This window comes from Loxodonta africana, chromosome 14 (genome assembly GCF_030014295.1).
Source record: "Loxodonta africana isolate mLoxAfr1 chromosome 14, mLoxAfr1.hap2, whole genome shotgun sequence".
In the NCBI taxonomy this organism is placed as follows: Eukaryota; Metazoa; Chordata; class Mammalia; order Proboscidea; family Elephantidae; genus Loxodonta; species Loxodonta africana.
The window spans coordinates 45,549,207-45,576,937 of record NC_087355.1 but is presented as its reverse complement, the minus strand read 5'-3'; the positions used below and the strand labels follow the sequence as shown (position 1 = coordinate 45,576,937).

Sequence of the window (27,731 nt, the reverse complement as noted above, 5' to 3'; positions counted from 1 at the left end):
GTCTATTCACACAGCAGCCAGATGGATCATTTTCAAACATTCCCTCTGGCTGCATCTCCTCCCACTCTCTCTCTTGCTCACTATGTTCCAGCCATACTGACCACCTTGTTGTGCATGAACTACCCCAAGATTGTCTGGACTTGCTGTTCCTCTACCTGGAATGCTCTTCCCCATATGTGCACTGCTTGTTTCCATACTTCACAGTCCTCTGCTGAAATATCGTATCAGGGAAGCCTTTCCTGAACATCTATGTACTATTGCCCCTCCCATTGACACAATGGATGCAACAATGGGCTCAAACAGACTGTGAGGATGGCGCAGGACTGGGCAACATTTTGTTCTGTTATACATAAGGTCACTATGAGTCGGAGCCTACTCAACAGCAACTAACAACATCAAATCACATCCTTTATTCTGTTTTTAAGGAGCCCTGGTGGTGCAACAGTTAAGCGCTCAGCCACTAACCCACCTGGCGATCTGCTTCAGTGAAGATTGCTGTTATGTTGTTAGGAGTCATCGAGCCAGTTTCGACTGTAGCCACCCTATGTACAATAGAATGAAAATGCTTCCGGGTCCTGCACCATTCTCACAACCATTGCTATGTTTCAGCCCATTGTTGCAGCCACTGTGTCAATCCAACTCGTTGAGGGTCTTCCTCTTTTTCGCTGACCCTCTACTTTACCAAGTATGATGTCCTTCTCCAGGGACTGATCCCTCCTGACAACATGTCCAAAGTATGGGAGACGAAGCCTCACCATCCTCATTTCTAAGGAGCATTTGGGCTGTACTTCTTCCAGGACAGATTTGTTCATCCTTCTGGGCAGTCCATGATATAATCAATATTCTTCTCCAATACCCTAATTCAAAGGCATCAATTCTTCGGTCTTCCTCTTTCATTGTCTAGCTTTTGCATGTATATGAGCAACTGAAAATACCATGGCTTGGGTCAGGTGTACCTTAGTCCTCAAGGTGGCATCTTTACTTTTTAACACTTTATGTCTTTAGCAACAGATTTGCCCAGTGCAATATGTCTTTGATACTCTTGACTGCTGCTACCACTGACATTGATTGTGGATCCAAGTACAATGTGCATCCAGTAAAGATTATGGCCAAGAAAGCCCTGTGGGGGAGTTCTACTGTCACATGGGGTCACTATGAGTTGGAATTAACTCATCGGAACACAACAACACTCTGCTTTTATTTTCCTTCTTAGTTCTTATTACTGTATGACATATATTTGTTTTCTACGCTGCTCTCCCCTACTTACCACTAGAATTAAGCTGGCAGGGAGAGGAAATCTTACTTCATCACTATGTCCTAGTGCTTGCTGAATTAATGAATGAACTAAATAAAATGTCACCTCCTCTGTGAGTCCTTCCCAGATCACATCACAGCTAAAGTTGTGCCCCTCTACCATATTACCTTATTTTATGTTTTCCGTGGTGCTTAATGACAGTGGAAACTCTATAGGGCAGTTCTACTCTGTCCTATGGGGTCGCTATGAGTTGGAATCGACTCGATGGCACTAGGTTTTAGTGACAGTTGTTACACATGTATTCCCTGTCCCTTTACCTCCACCTCAACAGAACATATGCTCTTTGTGGACAGGGACTAGTTCTTGTTAACAGCCGTATTCCCTGCAGTTAACAACAACACTACGTGGCCCAGACAAAGCTGATCCGCCCTGCACCCTCCTGCCTATTTCAACCCCCTCCCAGAGGTTCTGGATTTTCAGCACTGCCTCATTTTTCCCTATTCTTTCTCCTCACTGTGGTATCACAAATCATCTCTAAGGTGCACTCTAGATCTCACACTCTGCTGCCTTCCTCCCGAGATGGGGCTAAGGGCAGTGTCTTAGGCTGGGTTCTCTAGAAAAGCAAAACCAGTGAACCATATATATAGAGACAGAGACAGAGAAAGATATTTATCTCCAGGAAATGACTCATGAGGTTGTAGAGACTGGCAAGTCCCAAGTCCATGGGTGAGGCGTCAGATATCAGGCGGGAGGCTTCTCCTGACTAATGTAGCTGCAGGAGCTAATGAACCCAAGATTCACCGGTCAGATGGCAGGCTGCTGGCCCAGTCCCAAGAACTGGAGGTCAGATGCTGACAAGCTGAATGCAGGATCCAGGGCAGGGCAAAAACCAGCGAGCTTTGCCAGAAAGCCCAAATACATTGGAGGCAGGCCACACTCCCAAGGAAACTCCCTTTCAACTGATTGGCTACTCACAACAGATCCCATCATGGAGATGATCACATTATATCAGATCTCATCAGGTATGTGATTACATCATTATCCGACTGCCCAAACTAATCAGAACTACCCAACCACTTAGAATCACAGCCCAGCCAAGCTGACCCACAACCTTAATGATTATAGGCAGCTCCTGCAGAGCCAGAGGCTCATCCACCTATGACTCTTTGGTGCTTCTGAAGTCCCCAGAGATCGAGACCAGCTCTACCTCTAAGAGAGCAGCACTTAGCCATGACGCTGCTGAGACCTCGAAGGTGCCAAGTACAAAGCTCTTGGCCACCCCCAGTGAGCACACATCTGCTACCTGCTCCATTCATCCCACAAAGGGTGCTGCCTGCCAGCCAGGATCTAGACAAGGCATGGGGTCCCAGCGCTGAAAGAGACAGCCCCTCCCCCAGTAGCTCATGAAGCGTGGTAAGGACAAAACAGTAGAGGTAAGAATGGGGTGTGTGTGTGTGTCTGTTGGAGGGCTAAGAGGTACAAATTGTAGCCCCTACCTTAGAGTAGGACAGGAGAGCTTCTTAGAGCAGGTGCTATTTGAGTACTAATGGATAAATGGAAGTTAGTTTGGTAAAGACAGTGGAGGTGGGTAGGAAGAGAGGTGCAGGTGCAAAGGTCCAAAGATGAGAAGGGCAGGGGTTGTGGAAAAGACCGTGTGGTTGAAATTTACAGGCGCAAGATGGCCTTGCGTGTTAGGCTAAGAGGTTTGGTCTTTAACCCAAGAGGGCCTTGTCTGTTACCTAAGGGGTCTGGCGATCCATTGAAGAATTTTAAGCCGGGAGGCGGCATGGCCATATCTATGCTTTATAAAGAGAGCTTTGTTGATACATCGAAGGCAGATTAGAAGGGGTAATGCATGTCAGGAAAACCAGTTAGGTTATTGCACCAATTGAGTAGAGAATGGGGTCCTGATTTAAGGTAGGGTGAAAAAAATATATATTAATTTTGTAAATGACTTGGAAACAGAAAAGGATCTGGTGATAACTGGTGGCAGTATAGCACAGGGGTGCTGGAGTCAGACTCCACTATGGATCTTAGGCAAATTACATTTCCTTTCTCATCTGTAAAATGCGGATGACAGTAGTAGCACCTGTCTTACAGTGTTGGAGGAGCCTTGGTTGTGCAGTAGTTAAAGCACTTGGCTGCTAACAGAAAAGCTGGCTGTTCAAATCCACCAGCTGCTCCTCGGGAGAAAGAGGTGGCAGTCTGTTTCCATAAAGATTACGGCCTTGAAAGCCCCATGGGGCAGTTTTATTCTGTCCTACTGGGTCCCTATGAGTCAGAATTGATGCGAAGGTACAGTGTTGATGGAGGATTAGATAGAGTTAATACAATGTAAAAGCTTAGAGTTCAGCACGTCATCTTACTCAGGAAGCACTAATTACAGAGCTAAAGGAATAAAGGAAGGACTAAGTTGACGCCCAGGATTCTGGTTTTGGCAACTGGATCAATGTGTGGTCTGTGTACTTCTGGAGGTTCCAAAGACCCGTGTGGGGGTTTATGAAGTCAAAACTATTTTCATAATGAAATTTAGAAATTCGCCTTTTTCACTGTGTTAACATTTGCTGCGATGACGCAAAAGCAGTGGAGGTTCAAAGTGCTGGTGCCTCAGTATAAATCCAAGCAGGAGGCCCCCACCAGAAGTCACTGCATTCTTCATCACCACTCACCTGCCATGTGAAAGAAAGACAAAAAAAAGCCAAGCCAGTTTCACTTAAGAATGTCCTTGATGAGCCAGTAAAAAGAAGAGTCTCATGGGTAATCCGTTATTAAAATTTGGAGGAATTTTCTTTTTCTCTAGGTATGTTTTAGATAAGCATGGATAATAAGCAAGTTTTGTCAGGATGAAAATGTTTTATTATATGAGAAATACTGATTATCATTAAACAGTATTCATTTTTGCTTACCTTCAAATCAGCCCCATGACAATAAAAAAAGTATTAAAAATACCCTGGAGCACTTAACGGCCAAAGTCAGAACAGTTTGTGCAACAAAATAAAGTACTACTGAAATATAATCCAAAGTATAAAATATTTATATGACTTCATGCTTACATAAAAAAATGACTGACTAAATTAATAAAGGAAAGAAGAGACAAATCTCCTGTACAGGAGAATTCCAAATAAATTGTATAGATTATCCACCCTCAAGCAGGGAGCATAATTTTTCACTCCTTAAGTGTGGGCAGTACGTACTGATTTCCTTCCCAAGAGTAGAGTATGGAAAGGGAGAGAGGACAAAGAGTAACTTTACAGTAGAGAAACTTGACAAACACTACTCTAGGCCTGGTGATCAAGGTCAACATCGACAGTCATAAATCACGTAAACAGTATGATATGAGGAAACTAGCAACTCTACCTCTGTGGTTTTCCTCCCCAAAATCAGGAGAAAAACATCAGACAAATTCCAGTTGAGGGGCATCCTATAATATGCCTGACCAGCACTCCTCATAACTGTCAGGGTCATCAATAACAAGGGAAGCCTGAGAAACTGTCAGCCAACAGGAGCCTAAGCAGACATGGTAGCTAAATGTAACTTGGTATTCTGAATAAGATCCTGGAACAGAAAAGGGGGATAGGGAAAAACTAAGGAAATCTGAATAAACTATAGACTTTAGTTAATATTAATGCATCAAATACTGATTCATACAGTACCAAACGTACCATACAGTTAGATGTTGTCTTAGTTATCTAGTGCTGCTGTAACAGAAATACAAGTGGATGGCTTTAACAAACAAGTTTATTCTCTCACAGTTTAGGAAGCTACAAGTCTAAATTCAGGGTGCCAGCTTTAGGAGAAGGCTTTCTCTCTCTGTCAGTTCTAGAAAAAGGTCCTTTCCTTCAATCTTCCCCTGGTCTAGGAGCTTCTCAGCATGGGGGCCCTGGGTCCAAAGCATGCCTTCCCCTCCTGGTTCTTCATTCTTGGTGGCATTAGGTCCTCATCTATCTGCTTGCTTTTCCCTTTCCTTTTATCTCTTGTAATATAAAAGGTGATGCAGGCCACACCCCAGGGAAAGCTCTCCTTACACTGGATCAGGGCTGTGACCTGAGTAAGGGTGTTTCATTCTATCCTAATCCTCTTTAACATAACCTAAACTTGCAGAGACTAACCACAGGCAGAGATTAGGATTTATAACACCTAGGAAAATTACACCAAATCCCAAAATGGTGGACAACCACACACTACTGGGAATCATGGCCTAGTCAAGTTGACACACATTTTTGGGGGATACAATTTAATCCATAACAGACGTTATTACAGAAACTGTGTATATGTGAACTCTGTTTTGCCTGTTCAATTTTTCTATAAATCTAAACTTCTAAAATAACGTCTACTAATAAAAAAATGCCCTGGTACTAACTAGGAATATTTCTGTCAACCATTTATCATTCATCATTCTAGCCTAGAGTCTTAAGTTCTATAATGGGATATACAATTGTATATTCAATTCAGCATTTTCCGAGGTCCTATTTTACCATACATGCTTCTGACACTGGTGGGTGCTGGCTATAAAAAGATGAACAAAATATGGTCTAAGGCCTCACTGGAGATAAAAGACATTTTAAAGGCAATTCTGTTCTGTAAAATAAGCATAACTACAGAACACAGAGAAACGCATCTGGGAAGGCTTCACAGAGGAGGTATAGCAAAGAAAAAACACAGAAGCAAGAAACATTTAGGTTGGGCCTGATTTAAGTCTGGAGGCATAGTGGTTAAGTGCTAATGCTGCTAACTAAAAGGTCAGCAGTTCAAATCCAGCAGTCACACCTTGGAAACTCTATAGGGCAGTTCGACTCTGTCCTACAGAGTAGCTATGAGTTGGAATGGACTTGTGGCAATGGGTTATGGGTTACAGGTTATGCCTCCAAGAACTTTCCTGTTTTTGCTTGTTTTTTCTGATAGTGAATCTGGTAGTGATCAAAGCTACTGGCAAGCAAAAGCACAGCAGAGGCTAACGGTTTGTTTGCCATTTATTATTTTTAATAGTGTTTTAACTTTGCATATGCTATAAGAAGATATACCTTAGAAAATGCCAAACTTTCTAAAATTATTACAAGTATAAAGGAACTTTATACATTTCAAAGTAGGTGGATTTTAAAAACTTGCATGGTGGGGGCGTGGAAGTTAAAAGTGAACGTGTAAAAATGTGAAATGAAGATGACATTGAAAAATGATGCCTAGAGTAGGTACCCAACAAAGGATAATTAAATGAACAAAATTCTGTTTTATTCAGGATCCTGAGAAACTACTTAATTTCCATGGCTATAAACTCATAAGGGAGTGGACAGGAGACAGAAGAGCTAGCATTCACTGAGCATCTCCTCTGTGACAAGTACATATTCAAGAGAGGGCCTTTCTATATATTATCAAATTTAATCTTTAAAACAATCCTTGAGTATCTCCTGAAATCTCTTCTAGAGGAAGCCCATGCTCAGAAGGATCCAGTCAGTAACTTGCAGTAGAGCAGCACTGGAACCTGGGTCCATTTGAGAGGAAAGCCCAGGTTCTTTGGTTCTTTCCACTGCCCCACTCTGACCACGTACTTGTAACACGGCAGAATTCATTGTTTATTTTCACATAAAGCAATTTTGGGAGTGTTTCTAATTTCTCCTTTTTATGATTGCACTCTGTTCGCTTAATAGTCCAGGGCACGACCAAAGTCCGTTTCTAATTACAGTGTCTTGTTGACAACTGATTTACTAGTTAGCCCAGCGCCGGGCATACAATACTCAAAGATTAACGCCACACATGTCAACTGACATCCCTGACTTCCAGTATATTTCGATTATCAAATTCACTCATTTGCTCGCGCTCATGCTCAGATAACACAAGCTTGTTAGAAGAGCTCCCCTTTCTTCCCATCATGCTTAAGTCTTAGATTTATATAGTAACAGCGTTTTGAGGTGACTACCCTAAGAAAGAGATAAGAATTATAAATGGTATAGTTTCTTTGGGACTGACAATGTACCCAGTCTCTTCTGCTTCTATGTCAGCTTGGGAAGACAAACTATTTCCTCAAGCGTAATTTGGAAGAGAAACACAGTAATTACTTTGCCGAAGCCTTAAGACTGTTAAGAACCGAAAATGCCAAGCATGAACTTGGCCGGCCGGAAAGCGCTCGTTATTTCTAGGCTCTCCAGCCAGCCAGCACCAGCAGCACGGCACAAAAGGCGCGGGGCGGCCGCCGCCTGGTGCATTTCGGGAAGGGCCCCCAGCCCCGGCCGGGCAGCAAACGCCGCGCCAAGCCCCGCCGCCCGGTCTCCTGGTCCCTTCCCACCGGTTCACTCGGGGCCAGGGCAGAGAAGCAAGGAGCGGCCGGCCTGCGTCAGAGCCGAGTTGCCGCGGGTTCAGGGAAGCCTTCGCATGGCTCCTCCGCACCGGGGGTCTTTGTTCCTGTGGATGTCCCCAGCCCCACTGCTCCCGCCAGAAAACCTGAGAGCAGAGTATCATCAACATGCCCTATTTGGAGGCGTCCAGTCCAGCCTTGGGCGCGCTGGGGCAGGGCGTTAATCGAGGCAGCGTGGGGCCTCCCAAATATAAGTCTGGGAGGGAAAACCGAAAGGAAACGTGTCGGGCCCGCCTCCTCCCATTATCGCCGGAGGCTGCCGGCTCCTTCCCGCGCAGGCTGCTCGCGCGGGCTCCGCAGGGCGCGCAGGCGGCGGCGGGGCGGGGCGCGGCTAGAAACTGTGGCGGCCACTGTCCCCGCCGCGCTGGGCCGGGCCGGGAGGGCCGCCGCGCTCACGGGGAAGGGGCGATTATCGGCTCAGGCCCAGCTCGGGCGAGGTGTTTTACCCCTGGGGGCCCCGTAATTTGAGGTGGGGAGGGGAGGAGGCGAGGGTGCGGCCAGGCGACGGCTCTCCCTGCGCACGGATTGCAGGTGGGGAGCTGCTAGGCCGGGGCGGGGCAGCGGGAGCGGGGACTAACCCACCCGCGGGGAGGGTAACGCTGGCGGCGGAGCAGACAGCAGGGTGAGCAGCGGCACCACGTACCTGGTTGGCGCGCTGGAGCAGACATAGATGCCTCTCTGCAGCACGGCCGCGCCGCGAGCCCCGCCTGCCTCTGGGGGCCCGGGCTGAGGAGCGGCGCGCTGGGACGCACGTGGCCCGCGCGCGCCGGGCTGTGTTTACATTCTGCGGCAGCTCCACGTTGTGCAGCGGTCCTCGCCTCCCATTCGCCAGAGCCTCAAGCCCGAGCTCCGCTCCTCCCGCAGGGGGCGGGCCCTCCAGTTCTCGGCTCCGCTCAGGAAAAGAACCGGGTTCCCCGAGGCCTGGGCGGGCCAGCCAGGGTGCACGACGGGATGGCCGCTTTTCGGCGGCTCTGTGCTGTCGCGAGTCGCCTCCACCTAGGCGTACGCCGGGGCCGAGCCGCGGCCTGACATGTCAGGAACCGGGGATTGAGGGTGGGTGGAGGCAGGAGAGTACTGGCGGGAGATCAGGGACTGAACAGCCGGTAGCCGGGCCGCGGAGAAGCGGCCTCTGAGAGACTGCTCGCGGCCCGGCCGAGCCGGCAGGTGATGCTGGCCGAGAGCGTGGGCGAGCGGCCCCATGGCTCCCGGGTCTGCTCTCCGGCCGACTGAGGGCAGGGCGGGGCGCCGCGCGCGGGCCGGCGGGCGAGGGGGAGGGGAGCGCGCTGTCCGGAGGTGTCAGTCTGAGGCGCATGCGTGCGGGGCGGGCCCGGCCCGGCCTATATATTGAGTTGGCGCCGGCGCCAGCTGAGAGCCGAGCGGTAGCGGGTCTGCTGGTGAGAAGGTGCTGGGCTGGGGTGGGGGCCGGGGGTGTGAGAGGGAGAGAGAGACCCGCTGGGCCAATCCACCCTGCGGGCGGGAGCCTGAGGGAGGAAAAGTGGAGGGCTGAGAACTAGGCTGCTGGGGGGAATGGGTCCCCGCGTTCTGCCCCTGTCAGACTCTTGGTAGGGGACCCGGGGAACCGGCGGGGGATGGGGGCTGCCCTAAGTGGGAGGCCACAGAAAAGGCTTTCGTTCTCAGAAGATTCTCCATCTCAGCCCCATTTGGAGAGCTATCCCACAGGAGAGACGGTGGGCGTCTGGGTCCCCTTCACGGGGACAGAAGTTCCCCGACCATCCCAATTTCCCCCACTTTAACCCCCTTCTCCTCTCCCCATCTGGAGTCGGGGTCCCGGTGCCCCTTTCAGGCGGCAAGCAGGGCCTGGTGGGGCTGGAAAGGAGGGAAAAGAGACTGGAGGACGTGACACAAGTCTCAGTTGCCTCCGCCCCCTGCTTCCCCGCCACCGCCACTCTCCAAATTGGCGCGGAACCGGCTTCTCCACACCGCTTCGCCTCCACAGCCCCCTCTCTCCGCGGCTTGTCCAGGATGGGAGGCGGAAGGTGGGGGCGCTGCCCAAGCCCCACTCTGGGTGTAAGGGGGAGAGGGTCGAGCACCCGGAAAAGACCAGTTTAGGGGGAAATCTGCCTCCCTGCGCGTTCGAAGGACGGGGGGTGCTTTGTGAATTTTTTTAAAGACATTTGCGCCCTGGCTGTGCATTCAGTTGAGGAAATACAGACTTGCGTCCGAAATTAATTACCCTGAGATAACTAACACAGCCCAAAAATCAGCGTGGTAAAATGGCTCACTCCTGAGGGACTTAGCTGCAACCTCTGAATCAGCATCTAATTGGCACTGGAATATGAATGACAATGTACTTGACTCTGGTTTTTTTCCTCCCACCCTTCCAGAGGTGTCATACAACTGAAAGAAGAGAATGTCAAGACGCAGGTAACATTATTTGTCTTGGAAACGTGTTTCAAAGTTAGCTGCTGCCGTTAAAACGCATGACTTATTAATTAAACTTCCTTTTTAAAATTTCACTGCAGTAGCCGTTTACAAGCTAAGCAGCAGCCCCAACCCAGCCAGACGGATTCCCCTCAAGAAGCCCAGGTAATCCAGGCCAAGAAGAGAAAAACAACCCAGGTGAGTTGAGGTGAGGGAGAGAGAGAGAGAGAGATTGATTGCTGGCACCTTAGTTTACCTTAGTGTCCTTTTCTATTTTCCAGGATGTCAAAAAAAGAAAAGAGGAGGTCACCAAGAAACATCAGTATGAGATTAGGGTAATGCTGAACGGGCGTCGTGGGTTTGAGGAAAACAAATGCACGATAGGACAAAGAACAGAATTGTGTGTTATTGCTTTGCAAGAGAAAGATTCCTCTGACCTTTTGACTTTTAATGCCTCTAAAGGCACTGGATTATTTTTTATTATTAAAGGTCATCAGGAAGGTGCTTATCTTTGGGTGGTTTGTATGTGCCTGAATCTTACTACAGCTGCAGAGTAAGTTTGCCTTGAAGCAGCTGGTTCCTCTTTGTAAATCCCTCCCTCTTGGAGCTGCCTGGTGCACCAGGGCCCGCCTAATCTGTCCGATATTCTGCTCTTTGTTCCCTCTCTGACTATAGTGGAGAGTCCTAATAGCTGCCTCTTGGGCATAAACGATGTGAGATTACTGACAGCCTGGCACGCATCCCATTGCTACCTATTCTTCCTAGGCATTGTACAGAAAGCACTTTAGGGACAGTGCTTCCCTTTGGAAGTGTTACTGATTGGGTAAAAACCAAAAAAAAAAAAACCAAACCCAGTGCCATTGAGTCGGTTCCAACTCATATCGACCCTGGGTCCTTTAAATAATGGATTCCACTTTAAGGTTTGCCTTCAACTATTCCAAAGTATCTGAGCAAGCTTAACTTAAAAAAAAAAAAAAGGCATTTTATAAAACAAGGTGCCCCTGCCAATATCGATAGAGGAAAAATTGCAATTTTATGATCTCGAAAGTGGTTTTAGACTACAAATGCAGTTTTGTTGCTCGCCCTCCCCTCCCCTCCCCCAATGCCTAATTTCTTGTATTACCGGAATTGTATTTTGTTGTCTGAAACAGTCTACTTGTTACTCTTCATGAAGACTGATAGGAGCTATATGGTTTATTTGTAAAATATGCATGTCAACTTAAATTAGCTAGATTGTCAACTATGTTAGCTAACAATGGTGTTTGGGGGAAACTACAGATTGTTTAGAAATATTAGCTTTCATTATGAAAGATTCAGGACAAAAGCTGGCTTCCTATTGCACAAAATATTCTCTTTTTTTTTTTAAATGACAGAATTGTTGGCCACCTATATTATCTGGGGGCATCAGTCCTTGCGTTATCATTGAAACACCCCACAAAGAAACAGTAACAAGTGACTTCTCCAGATTTACAAATTACAGATTTAAAAATCTTTTTATTAATCCTTCACCTTTGCCTGATTTAAGGTAAGAAAAAAGTCCGTAATGTTAAGGCCTAACACTGTACTGATTTAATATAGGGCACTGTTTTGAATTATCATTTGCTTTCTTTATAAAATAGATAAACTTATAAAATAACAACTTTCATTACTGATATTGAGGCATTTTACCTGCAAGTATTGCTGTAGGCGACTGCTATGGATATTTAAAACATTGATTCTATAAAATTATCTTCATTTGCTTGCTGAGTACTATAAGACTTATCAGCAGAACTGAATCACTTTTTTGAAGGAATGCAAATAAGTTCTCTAAATTGTTGAAATGGAAGCATTCTAACAGGTAACAATGTTTTCATTTGATGTATCAACCCTGTTAAGCTTAGTAAGATCTGTACTCCATTGGTTTTTTGGTCTGTGAGTATGGATGACTAAGAGGTATAATTTATGCAAAACATGTAGTAACTTATTTTTGGCTTTAATAATCAAAGTAATGGACTCAGATGCTTAAACTCCTCTCTCACCCCAGTACTTCGTTTTACCACCTAGAGTATGGGTGACTCTATGATAGATGATCTATCTGTAGGTGATTGAGACTTGTCTCTACTGTGATCATATACTTATTTTTTTAGTGTCACTCTTTAGCAAACAAAGACAGAAATCTTGCAAGTGGGGACTAGAAAGCACTCTTTTGAACTCCATCCATTTAGGTTACTTCAGTCCAAGTTGTTACTGTAGTAACTCAGGCTTCTACTTTTTCAGTGTTAATGAAATAGCTTCTAAAAATTTAAGGTGGGAATTTTTTCCTAATTATCCTTAAGAGCTTTTCCCTCCAAGTTCAAGTGTAAAGTTGGATTTCAGTGTCTGATAAGTTGGATTTATTCTATGTATGTAAAACAGATAGCGTATATATTATATAGATCACACAATTTAAAGCCCCCTCCCCCTTTTAGCTGGGGATGTTCCAATGAAGTTTGGCATAATATGTTGAAAAAAGAGACCAGATATGTTCATGACAAGCATTTTGAAGTTCTGCATTCTGACTTGGAACCACAGATGAGGTCAATACTTCTAGACTGGCTTTTAGAGGTATGTTCCAGCAATAAAAATTACCTTTTTCTCTGTATGATGGTTAATGTGCTTGGCTGCTAACTGAAAGGTTCAGAGGTGCCCTGGAATGAAGTCCCGGTGATGTGCTTTTGAAAAACCAGCCATTAAAAGCTCTGTGGAGCACAGTTCTCTAACACATGGGATCACCATGAGTCGGAATTGACTTGACAGCAACTGGTTTATTAAAAAACCTGTTGCCGTCAATTCCAACTCATAGCAACGCCATAGGACTAAGTAGAACTGCCCCCACGGGATTTCCGAGGCTGTAATCTTTACGGAAGCAGACTGCCACATCTTTATCCCTCCAGGTGGCTAGTGGGTTTGAACCACCAACCTTTCGGTTAGCAGCCGAGAGGACCACTGGTTTATCCGCACATGTTAAATGTATTTTTTTTCCTATCTTAGCTTTGGCACCTAAAAAAACAAAGCTTGACTATTCTAAAGTGTGGTACACTAAGAGATTATGTTCTAATTTGGAGAAATTTTAGAGGATAATATTTAAATGTTTGGATTCTTCTCTAGGTATGCGAAGTATACACACTTCATAGGGAAACATTTTATCTTGCACAAGACTTTTTTGATAGATTTATGTTGACACAAAAGGATGTAAATAAAAATATGCTTCAACTCATTGGAATTACCTCTTTATTCATTGCTTCCAAACTTGAGGTAGGTTCTCAAAGGTTATCCATAGATATATTTATCCCAAATTTATGGATTTTTTAAATTACCATGTTAACCCCAGAGAATACTGTTTTGGGTATTAACTCTTTTGGGAAGCTGAGTGTTTTTTTCCTGAATACGTTTTTCTCAACATTATCATGAGGATAAGAGAACAGATTTTCATAGTTCCTGGACTATTATGATATTCTGAACCTATTTATAAATATATGCTTTACATTTTGGACTTAGTATCTGTTTTATGGCTCGTTCTGCCAAATATACAAACTATCCGTATAAATAATTATGACACCTGGATTCAACAGCATGCTTTGAAAACTAAAGGACCAATCAAATGAAACAAATGTTGTTTGGGTTACAGTAGCAGTCTATCTAGCCTAATATTTCTGTATCTGATAGTGGTACTATGATAGAAGACAACTCCTTTCCTAAGATTTTCTTTCACACCATCTCAAAACACTTAAAAATCTACTTTTCTTAAACAATACATTACAGATAATCAACACTTATCTAAAATTTTTCCAACTGTATCATTATAAGGGATTGTAATCATGCATCAATTTCCTTAAGTGTCTTTTTTTTTTCTAAATGTGTCTCTCTTGAGCTTTAAGGACTATCCAAAAATTCTGCCAGATTTGGTGAATAAGTTTGTATTCAGTCTATTCTTACCTAAAATGATACCGTTTCAGGTATCTCTCTAGGTAGAAATTCTAATCTTCAGACTGTTTTCAGGCACCTCTTTGTTCTTTTACTTGTACTGTATACTGTTAAAACAGGCCTCGTCAGCCAAACTGCACCAAAGTATTTTTTTGATTAACCGTACTTTTATACCAGAGTAAAGAATATGTATTTAATTTCTAGACCTTATTTGCTGAGTGGTTTGTTCTGGCCAGACCAGACTTGTTTGGCTTTTTTTCCCCCCTTTTTTTTAAATTGAAGTGACAGGTTAAGACTCTAGTCATTTATTAGCTAAGATTCAAGGTCAATTCTATCAAAATAAGTCATTATAATCACTATAGTGACTAATTTAGATATCAAGATATGAAAAATATCTTCAAATATAAGGTTGTTTTCTGCTACTGGAGAATTTTTTTGGATAGTCGAAGATTTATAATCACTTTGTGAAGCTGTCCTTAAAAAAAAACGAAGCCTCTATGTAGAGGATAGTATAGAATTGTTTCAATTGCAACCTCAACTGTGCTAATAAAAAATTCCACCTTAAAGGAAATCTACGCTCCTAAGCTCCAAGAGTTTGCTTATGTCACTGACGGTGCTTGCAGTGAAGAGGATATCTTAAGGATGGAACTCTTTATATTAAAGGTAATAACGTCTTTATTATTTCCAGGTGCAACTTAGTAACAGTTTATTACTGAATTTCAAAGACTACAATGTAAATAATCAAAACTGAGGTTTTAGTTATTAGGATCCGCTTTTAAGAAGTTAATGCATCAAAATACTGACAAAGGTTATGGCTAGGAGGGGATTTATAGATTACTTCCATGCTCTAAACTCTACCTTTTTGTGTCTTTCAAGTTTCTTATACTAAGGATATATTATTTTCCTAATTTAAATGATTAAGGACAACCACTTTCAGTACACGTAGGTATTCAGCACAGCATGTATATGAGGTCCAAAATGATTCTCAAATCTTAGTTCTGATTTTCCCCTTTCAGCAGACAGAATTAGAATTATTTCACTTCCTTTATTCTTCTTTCTATATACAGAGAAGGGCTATTAATAGAAGGGTGCAGGAGAGAAGCATAAAGGTGTTTAATCAGGCCTTCAATTAGAGATTAACAAGGTAAATGTTAGCTACTTAAAGGTATGTAATTCAATTTGAACATCATGGATTTATAAATAGAACATAAAGAAAACCTAATTGATACATTACTTCATTTATAGATTATCTCCAGTTCATTGCAAACATTCTGAATGATAGCTCTGTGAGAATGAGTTGGCATTTGATAAGGTTTTAATAAAAAAGTTATCCAGACTGACATATAGCTGATTACACTAGGGAAGATGTAAAGGGAAGATGGAGTTCTGTGGGCAGTCTTACAAGCATTAAGATTCTATTCCCTCCTGAATGTTTTAGGCTTCTCGTAAATAGTGAGGTCCCAGGGCTTGCTGGAGGAAAAATATCCTATGTTAGGGTTTGTTTTTTAACTTTTATATTTTGACCAGAAGCCATTACAGATTGCTGAAAGAAGGAAAAAGTTGAGTCAGTTCTTAGAAGACATGAATGGAATTAGCCGTGAAAAAGTCAATGCATACAATTAAAAGGGCAGTTTCAATAATGCAGTAAACAGATGTGCGAGACCAGGGGCTGCAAATGGAAAAGCAGGGACAGGCTCAATGAATTTAGTAAATAAAAAGACAATTACAGACTAATACAATGGTCTTTATCAAAAACAGTATCAATAAAAACACAAGCAGCTTTAGACTTAAGATGTCTGTAAATATTTTTAATAAAAATGAAAGAGATCAGAATAACAACTAAGTAGAAGTAAGCTTAACGCAGAATAATTTTCTTAAATGACTATTTTAGGAAATTAGCTATAGAACGGGGTATATGCACCTGTGTTTATTAACAAGCATTAATAATTTCATTAACAGGCTTTAAAATGGGAACTTTGTCCTGTAACAATCATCTCTTGGCTAAATCTCTTTCTCCAAGTCGATGCTCTTAAAGATGCTCCTAAAGTTCTTCTACCTCAGTATTCTCAGGAAAAGTTCATCCAGGTAGCTCAGGTATTGACATTTTTTATTGAATATATGCTATAATATCATTGTTAATTACAGGAGTTGTTTAGTATGTATAGTCTCTGTATGTGTGTATATACAGGGTCACTATGAGTCAGAACTGACTCAACAGCAATGGGTTTGGTTTGGGTTTATACGCTAAACAACAAAAAAACAAAGCATATTGAATTCAATTCACTCTTTAATTAACAAAACTTCATAACATTGTGTTCCCAATGTTTATGCTGCTTAAGAGTTCTAGGAAACAAAGTCTTTAAACTTTTATGAGTACTTTTCATTCTTTAGAACTGCCCCATAGGGTTTCCAAGGAGCAGCTAGCTTGTAGATTAGAACCGCTGACCTTTTGGTTGGCAGCCAAGCTTTTAACCACTACATCACCAGGACAAAATTATTCTGTATGATTATCTTATTATTTTGTATTTGACTACACAGGCTACCTATTTAAGTTATATATTAAAATTAAAATCACTCAATTTTGTTGCAGGATTTTTTTTTTTTTTTTAAAACTTAAGTTCAAATAAACTTTTCTAGGCCAGACTATAACAAACTTTCTAACAAAATGACCAGTTAGAGAGGGATCCATTCTTTCTTGCCTACTCATGTGTCTTTAGGCTGCCATTTTGTGAAAGTGAAGAAAATCGGCATAGGGAATTTAAGGAATGTGGTACCTTTGGGGTATTAAGTAACCAAGGTTGAAATTTGTGTTTTAAATCTAGTCAGCATATTATGAACGCTAATATGTCAGAATCCGTTCACTCGTAAAACTTTCCTTAAAATCCTCCAGTAGATTCAATCAGCCTACAGTTCTTAATATTGACAGCCCCTTTTTATGGTCTAGTCTAGGCCACATGCCTCTCTCCAGGTTTTTTTTTTTTAATTAGTAGTAGTAGTAAGGAATGAAGAAAATATACTTGTTTATTTCATACTTTTTAACTTAGTTCTGAGCTACTTCAGTTTCAAGGAAAAGCAAAGCTTTTTCACTTTGCAAATGCTGTTTCTCATATCCAGAACCTTCTCTACCTCCCAGTCTTCCCAGCTGCTTTGTCTTTAACACTCATTTAAGGCATCATAAGCCTTGTCTTCTGCAGTTGGGATTAGATGCTCTTCCTACCAGTACACATCACGCGGCACCCTAACATTTTTTGTCCGTTCGCTCCCTGACCCACAATCCCAAGACTTGAGTTCCTTCAGGGTGGTGGGTTATTTGTCTTTAGATCCCTAGAGCTTTTCTTTACTGATGTTTAGTAGGATCATGTAGTCCTCAGCCTTCTCTTCCTGAATTACTTGTAATTTTGCTTTTCCTTTGTTAGCTTTTAGATCTGTGTATTCTAGCCATCGATTCATTAGAGTTCCAGTACAGAGTATTGGCTGCTGCTGCCTTGTGCCATTTTACCTCTATTGAAGTGGTTAAGAAAGCCTCAGGTAAAACTCTATATCCTATTATTGTCTCACCTGTTCACAACTTTTAAAAGGACTATCAATTTATGAACTTTAGCATAAACACTTCAGCAGCAGTGTTACCTTCCTTTCTGTTAGAAGTACTTTCTAATCTTCAGTTTATACCCAAAAGCAAAAAAATGAGGTCAAATGGAACTTAAAGACATTTAAAGTGAACTGACATGATTCACTATTTTCCTGACTTGAGATTGACAACTTCATATGTAGAAATTTCTAGTTAAACTCTGAAGTCCCCTCCCCCTTCAAAATAGTCATCATAAACAGTCTGAAAGTGATAATTTGTTTTGATTTACTAAACTTTGTGATTTTTTTTCTTTTAAAAATGAGCTTTAAAATAACGATCTTAAAATTGAGAAGCAGTATATTAGTCATAAGTTAGTTTCTGATGTAACCATCACATTTTTTCTAACTTTTCTCTATCTAGGTTTGGAATGGGACAACATTTCTGAATGTGTAGACTGGATGGTGCCTTTTGTCAATGTAATAAAAGGTACTAGTCCAGTGAAGCTGAAGGCTTTTAAGAAGGTTCCTGTGGAAGATAGACACAACATCCAGACACATTCAAATTATCTAGTTATGTTGGTATGTTTTTTGTTGTTTTTTTTTTGGTCTTATTATTTAGTAAGTCATAGAAACTGATAGAAAAGCTGCTATGGAATAATACTTCAGGCAGTTATATAAAATGGCAAGGAGACAGAATATACTATTCTGTGAAATCCATACTGAATTCACAATTTAGAAAAATTAGAAGTCAAAGCAAGACTTATGAATTGTCTCAAAATCAATGCCAATAGTCCATGTAAGAGTAAAAAAAAAAAAAAAATATATATATATATAGTTACAGGCAGTTCAAACTGTCGGAAACTTTGACAGTTTGACCATTCAGTTACACAGACACAAGAGAAAATTATATTAGGTCTGAGTGTTCTCAAGTAAATACCCAGGTATCTGGCTTGACTTTAACTGTATCAGTGCTTTATCTTAGCTCTAAATCTGCACGATTTCTTCATATGTGTAGGATGAAGTAAATTATATAAACAACTTCAGAAAAGGGGGACAGCTGTCACCAGTGTGCAATGGAGGCATCATGACACCGCCGAAGAGCACCGAAAAACCACCAGGAAAACACTAAAAAAGTTACTAAGCAGAAAAGTGGAAATTGACCAAGTATATGGTAGAACTTCATACAAATGAACTACTAAAGTCTTACACCAAAATACTGCTGTGACTGTCCTAGCCGATCCAGAAGTTACACTGCTGTTCTTTGGTTAAAAGGCCACTCAGAATTGGTACCAAGGAATTATTCCCTATGTTAGCCATTAAAGAAACAGCAGGACTTGTTTACAGAGATGACTTCATTCCCAAGGTGACTGGATAGAAGCCAGCTGCGATTTATACCACAGCAACATTTTTCTTGGATCCAGTGTTACTATGTTTATTTTGATAAACTAGGAATTTTATTATTGGGGTATTGGACTAGGTAAGTGCTACCTTAAAGGGTACATTAAGTGAATATAGTACTTTGAATCTAGCTTTTAGATTCTCAAAATTCATGCACTCTTGACTAGTGCAATTTGGTTCTTAAAAATAAGATTTAAACTTGTTTACAAAGGTTTAGTTATGTAACAAGGTAAACTATAATTTATCTACAGCTGCTGTAGCAAGCTGTTATAAAACTTGAATTTTTACAAATGGTAAACTTTAATCTGTTTTTTAACTAGTTTATTTGCCTTGCCATAATGTATTTTTTAACAATAAGAAAGGCTTAAATGAACATGGTGTTGAAACTGCTCTAAACAGTGGGAGTACCAAAGAAATCATAAACAAGATAAATGTGGCTCCTACTTGGGGCTTTGACAGGTTGCTTTATGATAACCTTTTTGTATACCACAATTTGGGTGAAAAACTTAAGTACCTTTTAAAACTATTTATATGAAAAAGTCACTTTATTACTCTAAGATGTCCCTAAGGATTTTTAATTTAGTGTGACTGTGGCTTTATTTATGTTCCCAAAATTGTTAAGGCCCTTAAAAAAAAATCTACATTATGAGATAAGGACAGTGTCAAAGTGAAAAAAGCTTAACACTTGACCTAAACTTTTATTTTCTTAAGGCAGAAGAGTATTAAATGTATACTGACTCTTAGAAATCTATTTATTACTTTAAAAAAAAAAAAACTTGACATAAGAACTTGCTATAATAAACTAGCTACTTCTGCATATCTTAAATTAGGTTTGTTTTTTATGAATTTCAGCCTCACAGGTAGAATTAGAAAAAAATTATACTAGTTTATTAATAGACATGTGAATCTTTTCTTCTTTTGGAGAAGTTATAAATTTAAGCTATTAAGTATGAAGTCTTCTGTATAGTTTTTTTTTTTAAACTAATATTTGTTTCAGTATTTTGTCTGAAAAGAAAACACCACTAAATGTGTACATATGTATTATAGAAACTTAATCTTTTAATACTGTTTCTTTTTAGACCATTGTTTAAAAAAAAATAAAAGTTTAAAATTTTTAACTGCTTAAAAGTAAAGTTTTGCCATTGCTTGGAGAAACTTTTTTTTTCTTCTCTGTGCTGCCAGCTGTAACACTTCTTCTGGATTGCTTGCATTCAATTCTGTCTGGCCAATGGCTTTGATCTTTCAAAACAGAAAAGTGACGTTATCAGCAGTCTGGTAAAAATAAAATCTTACTAGTACACATAATATAAAATTACCTATATGCTAACAGTGATAGTTCAACTGAATCTCTAATTGTAAAACCCAAGAGGTGCAAAAAAATTAACCTAAAGACTGACTAGAGACACTCTTCAGGAGAAGACCAATTACTGAAGGATTCAGTGACATTTTCTTACATTTTCTTCATGTAAGTTTAATCAACTTAATACCAGTAAACAAACTATATGGTAATTTGACAAATGATAAATTTTTACAGTTAAATTGGAGTCAAATGTTAAGACTTCTATAAAATATTTTGAAAAATCACAATTCTGTTTCAGGGCTTCACTTTTTTAATGTGCAAAAGTATCTAGGTTGCTTAGCACTGTAATAGCATATATTGCTCAACTTTTCCATGATCAGAAAGAAATACCTTAACCTACTAAAAATCTATCCCTATCACTCTGCTATGGAGTGTTTAATGAAGGCATACTTTAAGAACTTAGAAACTACCTTTAGATAATTTTAAAAAACCAATTAGCTAGCACTTATTTAAACAACAAAGACTATTCTAATATGTGGCTTGAAGGGAGAAAAAACTAATCAGAAATGATCATCAGAGACAGGAGGTCAGAGAGTAGGAAAGGTTATATAAGACAAGCTGGAGTCAACCAGGTGTTAGAGAAATACGTACCACATGAGTAGAAGTCAAAACCATGAGTGGATGAGATTACCCAGAGGGAACATGAAATGATTAAAAAAACAAAAACCCCCAAGGACTAATCTCTTGGAAGCAGTGGGCAGAAGGAGATACCCATAAGAAAGAAAAGGACAGGAAAAGAATAGAGAAAAAAATATGCCAGGGAGGCCAAAGGAAGAAAGTTTTTAAGAAGACAGGCAAGGTAAAACAGTGGGATAAGGATTAAAAAGTATCCACTGGCTTTGGCATTTGACGGCCCTTGAGAGAGCAGTTAGGTGATCGCAGAAGTCAAACTGCACTGAAGTTTCAAAAAAAAAAACACTAGGTAGTGAAGGGACAAAAGGTGGCTAGAGGTGGAGGCATAATCAAGAAATGTTTTTATTAAGGATGAAATAGTTATAGACTATGGGAGAGATTAACAATATAAAAGAGGATGTAACTACTTAAAAGGTCCCTAAAAGGATAAAATAAAAGCTTAATAAAGACTGTCTGAACCAAGAAGTGGTATACCTTTTTTACTGACTTTAAGAGTGGGCTTAATGATGAGTATAGTTGTAGGTTATTTTAAATGTAGGAAACAGGGATTTGAGCAGGCACTCATTAGGCCAAGATTTCCATGAGGACTTGCCTATTTCAAGTATACAAGAGGCAAAGAAGTTATTGAAAAGAGAAAAGGTAAAAAATGGATAGGGAGATTAAGAGGGGGAAAGCCTAAAATAGTCCCTGAAAAGAACACAGACTGCTACCTATTGGGAGGCAAAACAAGAACCCGGGGACCAGCTAAGGTTGGAGATTGTGGAGTTATTATGGCATAGGACTTTTTTTCTAACAGGACTTAGTGGCCCAGAAAAATAAACTATAAATTACTGATTCAGGATTGACTTTTTCCAGGTGAGATGGACAAAAGAGCAAACATGCTGAAGATACTGATCAAAGTAGTCTGATAGTCAACCATACATAGCAGTGGTTCCCAAATCTGGTTGGTTACTAGAACCACCCAGGAAACAAAAATTGGACTCCAGGGCCTCAACTCAGACTGAATCAGTATCTCTGAAAGTGCACAGTGACTGATATTTGCTATACTTGGGGTGTGTACAGAAGGAAAGGAAGCTTGGAAGGGGCTGAAACACTGTGAAAAAACTCATCAGGAACCTGAACAAACCGGGCTGCCAATAATGCATGGCTATGGGTGGGGACTAAACAGCCACTGGGCTGCTAACTGAATCACTCAGCAGCTCCACAGGGAGAGAGACTTGACCATCTGCTCCCATAATGATTACGGCCTAGAAAACTCTATGGGACAGTTCTACTGTGTCACATGGAGTTGCTATGAGTCTGAATCCACTCAATGGCACCTAACAACAACATGGGTGTGGATGGCTGAAGCAGAGTAAAGATGACAACGGAAGCAACGCTACAAGGACCTGTAAAGTTAAGGGTGTTGGATAAGTTGAGCACATGTCTTTTGATGCATGTAAAGGTGTAACCAGGAGGAGAGATGAGCTAATAAGGAGGTGGGTATACGGTTCAAAGGAGAAGGGGCTTTAAAATGGTATCCGTAAAAATGGTTTGGAAATAGCCTAAGAGGCCTGGGAAAATTTCAGCTTTGCCTTCTAGCTCCAGGTAAATAGGGAACAGAATGAGTAGCCCCCAATTAAGGTGAACTAGCTTTGTGGGTTTTTTTTTCCCCCAAAGAAACGGTACTGTTACCTTGTTTTCCCTAAATAATGACCATACAATTTAGTCCAACTCCAAAGCTTTCAAAGACAAAGAAAACTTAATAAACGGCATATACTTTTGTTAATGAGTGAAAGCAAAGAGATAACATGATGGCACTAATGCCGCCAAGTGTTGGGCAAGTGAAAAATATATAATTGCTGTTTCAGCCTGTAAGTCAGATAAATCCCACATCCAGTCAGTCAGTACTGACCACCTGTTATGTGCTGCGCACGTACATAACCAACAGTGACAAGTGCCACGGAGAGAAATTTTAAAGGAAAAGGAGAATAAGAGTATTGGAGGAAGAAAAAGAGAAAGGGGGCACTGTTCTAAGATGATCAGAGAAGGATGATCAGTAAGAAGGTGACATCTGAGGAGAGACCCAAGGAAGTTAACACTCCCGGCAGAGAAAAATGTCAAAGGCCCTTAAGTGATAAATGGTCTTGGCATGCTCAGATGGGGAGCGGAGACCTAATCCTATGGGACCTTGAAGGCCATTTTAAGGACTTGGACTTTATGTGAGATGGGAAACCATTTGAAGGTTTAGGGCAGAGAAATGACTTGATGTAATGTTTTAAAATAAACTAATATACAGCTCATATTACCAAAAAGGGATCTTTTAAAAAAATAAACACTATTTAAAAAATAAGTACCATTAACCAAATTCTGGCAATAACTAGGCATACAAAATCTCTTTTGTTGGTTCAAATCTTAATTATTCAATCACCAATGAATAAGATAACTTACCGCAATCTGTCTTTTATCTGTTTCTCCTCTTTTATGATGAAGATCTAAATGAATCAGTTAGGAATAATGCATCTGTTATGATTACATATGATAGAATTTCAGCTGGTTTTCAGTTTTGTTTTGAAAAATACATATTATATACTTCTTTAATTTATACAAATTAGCCATTTTAACATTTTCATGAAAGGATACAAGTCAAGTATTCCAAAATGGTAACATCCCATATGTAGTCATAGTAGGAGTCCATAGCATCATGACTGAAAAATAGAATCCAATTACTACCACTTTCTTAAGCAGAAAAACTTCAACTCAGTCTTACTTTAAAAATCATTCATACCTGTTTTGTTCCTGCAGTGATTTAAAGGCTGTTTTGTAGTCTATTTCTCTGAGGAACTGACATAAAATTGCCACCTACATAAACAGACATGAAATATGATTTTATGTAACCCATGTCAACAATGACTCTCTTGGTTTTGGAGAGGTAATCTTATTCCTACATCAAGAATGTAGTCTTCAAGTAATTTTGGAAGCCTTGCAGATCATGCTGAGTGGGACACTCATACTTATGGTTTCCATCCAATTTTCAAAAACCTTTATACAACTGTCTCTCTGTCCAGTATTTTCTTCACTAGTGACCTAAACCACAAATTTTTAAAGCTTTGTTTATATGAATAAGAAGCTGGCAAAAAGTCAATTCAGAAAACTGAAGTGAAGTAGACGGAAAGCTGCCAAACAAAAGTGTCATGACACTGAAGGACACAGAGAACACGTAATTAAACCTTTCACAGCTGGCAAGTACAGAAGCTTATATTGGCAAAATTTAGGCGTCAGTGTGGCTTAACATCAAACAGACCAGATCTATTTCAATCAGGGAAGTCATAGTGCTTTATCTTTAATTTTTTAAACTAATTCACATAACGTAAAACCCACCTTTTTAATAGTATATTCATAAAGGTATGCATCCATCACTAAAATCAAACTTAGATCATTTGTATTACCCCCAAAAGAAATCACATATCCCTGAGCCATCACTCTCCAAACCCCCCTCTGCCCTCCAGCCCTAGGCAAACACTAAAACACTAATTTGTTTATACATTTGTCTATTTGGGACATTTCATATAGACAGAATCATATAATATGTTGTCTTTTATGAGGCTTCTTTAATTTAGCATAGTGTTTTCAGATGCATCCACATTTAGCATGTATCAGTACTTCACTCCTCTTTATAGCCATTTGGGTTATTTCACTTTTTGGCAGCATTCACAATCACACAAGATTTTGTGTGAACATATGTATGTTTTCAAATTCTCTTCGTTACATACCTAGGAGTGGGATTTCTGGATCGTATTGTAATTTTATGTTTAACTTTTTGAGAAACTACCAAACTGTTTTCCCAAAAGGCTGCAACATTTTACATTTTCCCCAGCCATGTACAAGGGTTCCAATTCCTCCACATCCTCGTCAGCACTTGTTGCTGTCTCTCTTGATTACAGGTATCTTAGTGAGTCTGATGTGGTACATCACTGTTTTTTCACTGTGGTTTTGATTTTTATTTTCCTAATGACTACTGCACATATCTGCTCTTAAATATAAGAAAACATACTTGAGAGTCCTTCTTTTCCATTTATAACGTTCATAGGTCAATATTTTCTAATTCATACTTTTAGTTAAATATCTATAAACTACTAAAAAAATTAAAGCTAATTCCCAGTCCAACGCTTTATATATATTATAAACTCTGACATAGATTAAATTAAACCAATATCATAATATTATAAACTAACCTGTGTGTGGCAATTCAGCAAAGAACAACACTTTATCATTCGTTTTATCACCTACAAAAATAAAATTCTGATTATTTTCAATAAGTAGTTAATAACAACTTTAAAACCTTATTTCAAAAGCCATTTATTTTAAGTATTGAAAAATGCCATGTGTTAAATTATGATATTGGCAGCCAGATGCAAGAGCAATACATATCAACAGAGAATGAACAAAATTTGAGATTTAGGAGGTGGAATCAATATAACTTAACAGCTGACTGGAAGTTGGGGGAGGGTCAGTAAAGAGCCAAGTATGACATTCAGGATTTGGGCTTGATCAACTCAAATAGTTCAAAAAAGGAATGTAAAGCGTTTGGTATTTTGGGGTCTATTGTTTTTTGTTTTTTTTTTAAGAAGGGCAGATGAGTTTGTCAGGAGGGGGCCTTGGTAAAGCAACATGCTAAAACCAGTTTTGGACAGAGTGAGTCTGAGATATCTTTAGGAAATCAAAGCAGCAATGGTCTATGGTCAGTTGGAAATATGGAAAGCAAGCTGTCCTAGCGCAAACATTTGGGAGTTACCTCAGCATACACGGAAATGAGTAGGTTCACCCAGAAAGCGTACAGAATGAGAAGAAAAGTGGGCCCAGGAAGAACATTTAAAGGTAGGCAAGAGGAAAGAAAGCCCACAGAAACCACTTACCTGGTCTGTATAAACATCAGGGGGCACAGCCTTATTAAAGAAATCAGAACACACAGCTCCTGCCTGGAGGTAATAGTGAAGAGCTGCCGAATACTGATTTGTCGCTGAGGTAGAAAACAGAGATAAAGAATTACCTACCATTAGACACAACAGCTGAAAAACCAGACAGGGCCTCTTTTGTGGAGTAAGTCAGGTATAATTTCATGAGATGATAAAACTTTATACCTATCCAGGACAACACTGAGAAAACAATGGCTTTTTTAAAAAACCACTTTAAAGAAGCAATATAGTAGATTCTCTGCCTTCTAAAACTGATCTGCAAAAAATTTAGCTCAGATGTCTTATCAAACTTACTAGGGCAGAATTTAGCATTTGAAGGGATTTATTTCTCATATGACCAACTAGAAATATACCCTAATTTCTCAAGGTAGTTTCAGAATCAACACATTCATTCTGAATATAGATACTAAGATCTTGATGATAAATTCTTTTGGGGTTTCGGGTGAAAACGGGCATTAAAATAGGCTCTTACTTGCTTCAAAATAATCAGTGAGGGGTGGGGAGCAGTGGGAGATAATATAGGTAAAGCAGAGACAAAACAAAACTGGCCATGAGTTAAATACTTGTTAAAGCTATGGAGTAGATACGTGGGAGTTCACTATTCTATTCTCTACTTGTATATTTTGAAATTTCCCTTAAAAAAAAAAAAAAACCCTAAAAACTTGACTCTGAAATGATACCCTAAGTCAGAAATTTTATTTGATCTGTACAATAAGAATATTGAAAATTTCATGCCAAGTTGGAAAATGCTATTTACACATACCAGAGATGAAAAATAATTATCAAGAGTGCCTGAAGAGACTTGAACCAATTACCATCAAGTTGATTCCGACTCATAGAGACCTCATGTGCTTCAGAGTAGAACTGCACTCCATAGAGCTTTCAATGGCCGTGATCTTTTGGAAGAAGACTGCCAGGACTTTCTTCCAAGGTACCTCTGGGTGGATTCAAACTACCCAGTTTTTGGTTAGAAGCCAAACACTTAATCATCTGTGCCACCCAGGGATTTCTGGAGAGACTTCACAATATTTTTTTTTTTTTTTAGTAATTTTTATTGAGCTTTAAGTGAACATTTACAAATCAAGTCAGTCTGTCACATATAAGTTTATATACACCTTATTCTATACTCCCAAGACTTCACAATCTTTAAATAGCAATTTTGCAAATAAAAACTTATTCCTTAAGAATGCTTTACCAGCTTATTAGATGAATAAATACTATTTTTTTTTAAAAAAAAGGTAGTCATTTGAACCAGTTTCTACACAGAAAAAATACATAAATATAACAATTATAGTTTTATTCCCTCAATTTTACCTAGGAATAATTAGACAGTCTCCAAAATAAAGTGTTCTAATAAAATGTGCCATGTATTTATCTTCACTTTTATAAGTGCTACAAAAACAAATTATCAGAGAGTATCCATACATTTCACTTACCGAAATAAATGTCGGCCTGAATAATTAACCAGGAATGGTTGTTTGGATTTATACTGAGTGCATACCGAACCAGCTCTTTCACTGTGATTGCCACAGCTTCAAAGTCCACTGACTGGAGGCTAGCGGAAAGACAGTCAACATTAATCTCTATATTGAAAGTCAATTTCAAGTTCTATACAAGCATTTACTAAAAAAAAAAAAAGCCAAAACTTAGGTGACCATAAACCCATAAATATGTTAAATATTACTAGTAGTAAATACATAAAAACTATCAAAACAACTAAGTATGATAAGCTAGCCTCTCATAAAAAGTTGAAAACACTCCGATTTTTGTTTGCTTTTTTCCAAAATGCCACAGAAAGCAGACTAGACCACACCAAAAAAGTATTTTCGAATCTTTTACAATTGTGTAAAACATAAAAGTAGTAGGATACAACCCTTATGTCTGCTTTTATGA

The 27,731-nt window shown here is 40.0% G+C and overlaps 2 protein-coding genes across 6 annotated transcripts in view; one reads left to right on the top strand and one right to left on the bottom strand.

Moving 5' to 3' along the window:
• The first annotated feature begins 8,447 nt into the window (after positions 1–8,447).
• On the top strand, positions 8,448–27,483 carry CCNE2 (cyclin E2). Of its 4 annotated transcripts, none has more exons than XM_003408396.4 (12): positions 8,448–8,654; positions 9,947–9,986; positions 10,085–10,181; positions 10,265–10,318; positions 11,357–11,508; positions 12,431–12,566; positions 13,110–13,256; positions 14,493–14,588; positions 15,885–16,019; positions 17,342–17,453; positions 17,914–18,071; positions 18,508–27,483. In XM_003408396.4, exons 2-12 carry the CDS (start codon positions 9,973–9,975, stop codon positions 18,619–18,621), a joined length of 1,215 nt encoding a protein of 404 aa, XP_003408444.2. In that variant the 5' UTR covers positions 8,448–8,654; positions 9,947–9,972; the 3' UTR covers positions 18,622–27,483. The 4 variants fall into 4 exon arrangements, with proteins under 4 accessions (XP_003408444.2, XP_023401642.2, XP_023401643.2 ...); XM_023545874.2 differs by lacking the exon at positions 8,448–8,654 and adding an exon at positions 8,945–8,995; XM_023545875.2 differs by lacking the exon at positions 8,448–8,654 and adding an exon at positions 8,974–9,003.
• The window catches only part of INTS8 (integrator complex subunit 8), a 55,309-nt gene continuing 44,082 nt past the window's right edge, over positions 16,505–27,731 (bottom strand). Inside the window, exons 21-27 of one of the 2 annotated variants that reach the window (XM_003408395.4) lie at positions 27,275–27,393; positions 25,779–25,882; positions 25,098–25,148; positions 23,651–23,724; positions 23,506–23,570; positions 23,314–23,357; positions 16,505–20,129 (exon numbers count right to left, since the gene is read on the bottom strand). In XM_003408395.4, the coding sequence (XP_003408443.2) occupies positions 20,013–20,129; positions 23,314–23,357; positions 23,506–23,570; positions 23,651–23,724; positions 25,098–25,148; positions 25,779–25,882; positions 27,275–27,393 (574 nt within the window). In that variant the 3' untranslated portion in view covers positions 16,505–20,012. The remainder of the gene's footprint in view (positions 20,130–23,313; positions 23,358–23,505; positions 23,571–23,650; positions 23,725–25,097; positions 25,149–25,778; positions 25,883–27,274; positions 27,394–27,731) is intronic. The other variant, XM_064267905.1, reaches the window with a different exon arrangement.

What these genes read in the sequence shown, in the direction of transcription:
- CCNE2 (XM_003408396.4), top strand. An exon ending in TCACCTTTGCCTGATTTAAG is followed by an intron (nt 11,509 to 12,430) that starts GTAAGAAAAAAG and finishes TCCCCCTTTTAG; the next exon opens with CTGGGGATGTTCCAATGAAG. An exon ending in CAAATTATCTAGTTATGTTG is followed by an intron (nt 18,072 to 18,507) that starts GTATGTTTTTTG and finishes TCATATGTGTAG; the next exon opens with GATGAAGTAAATTATATAAA.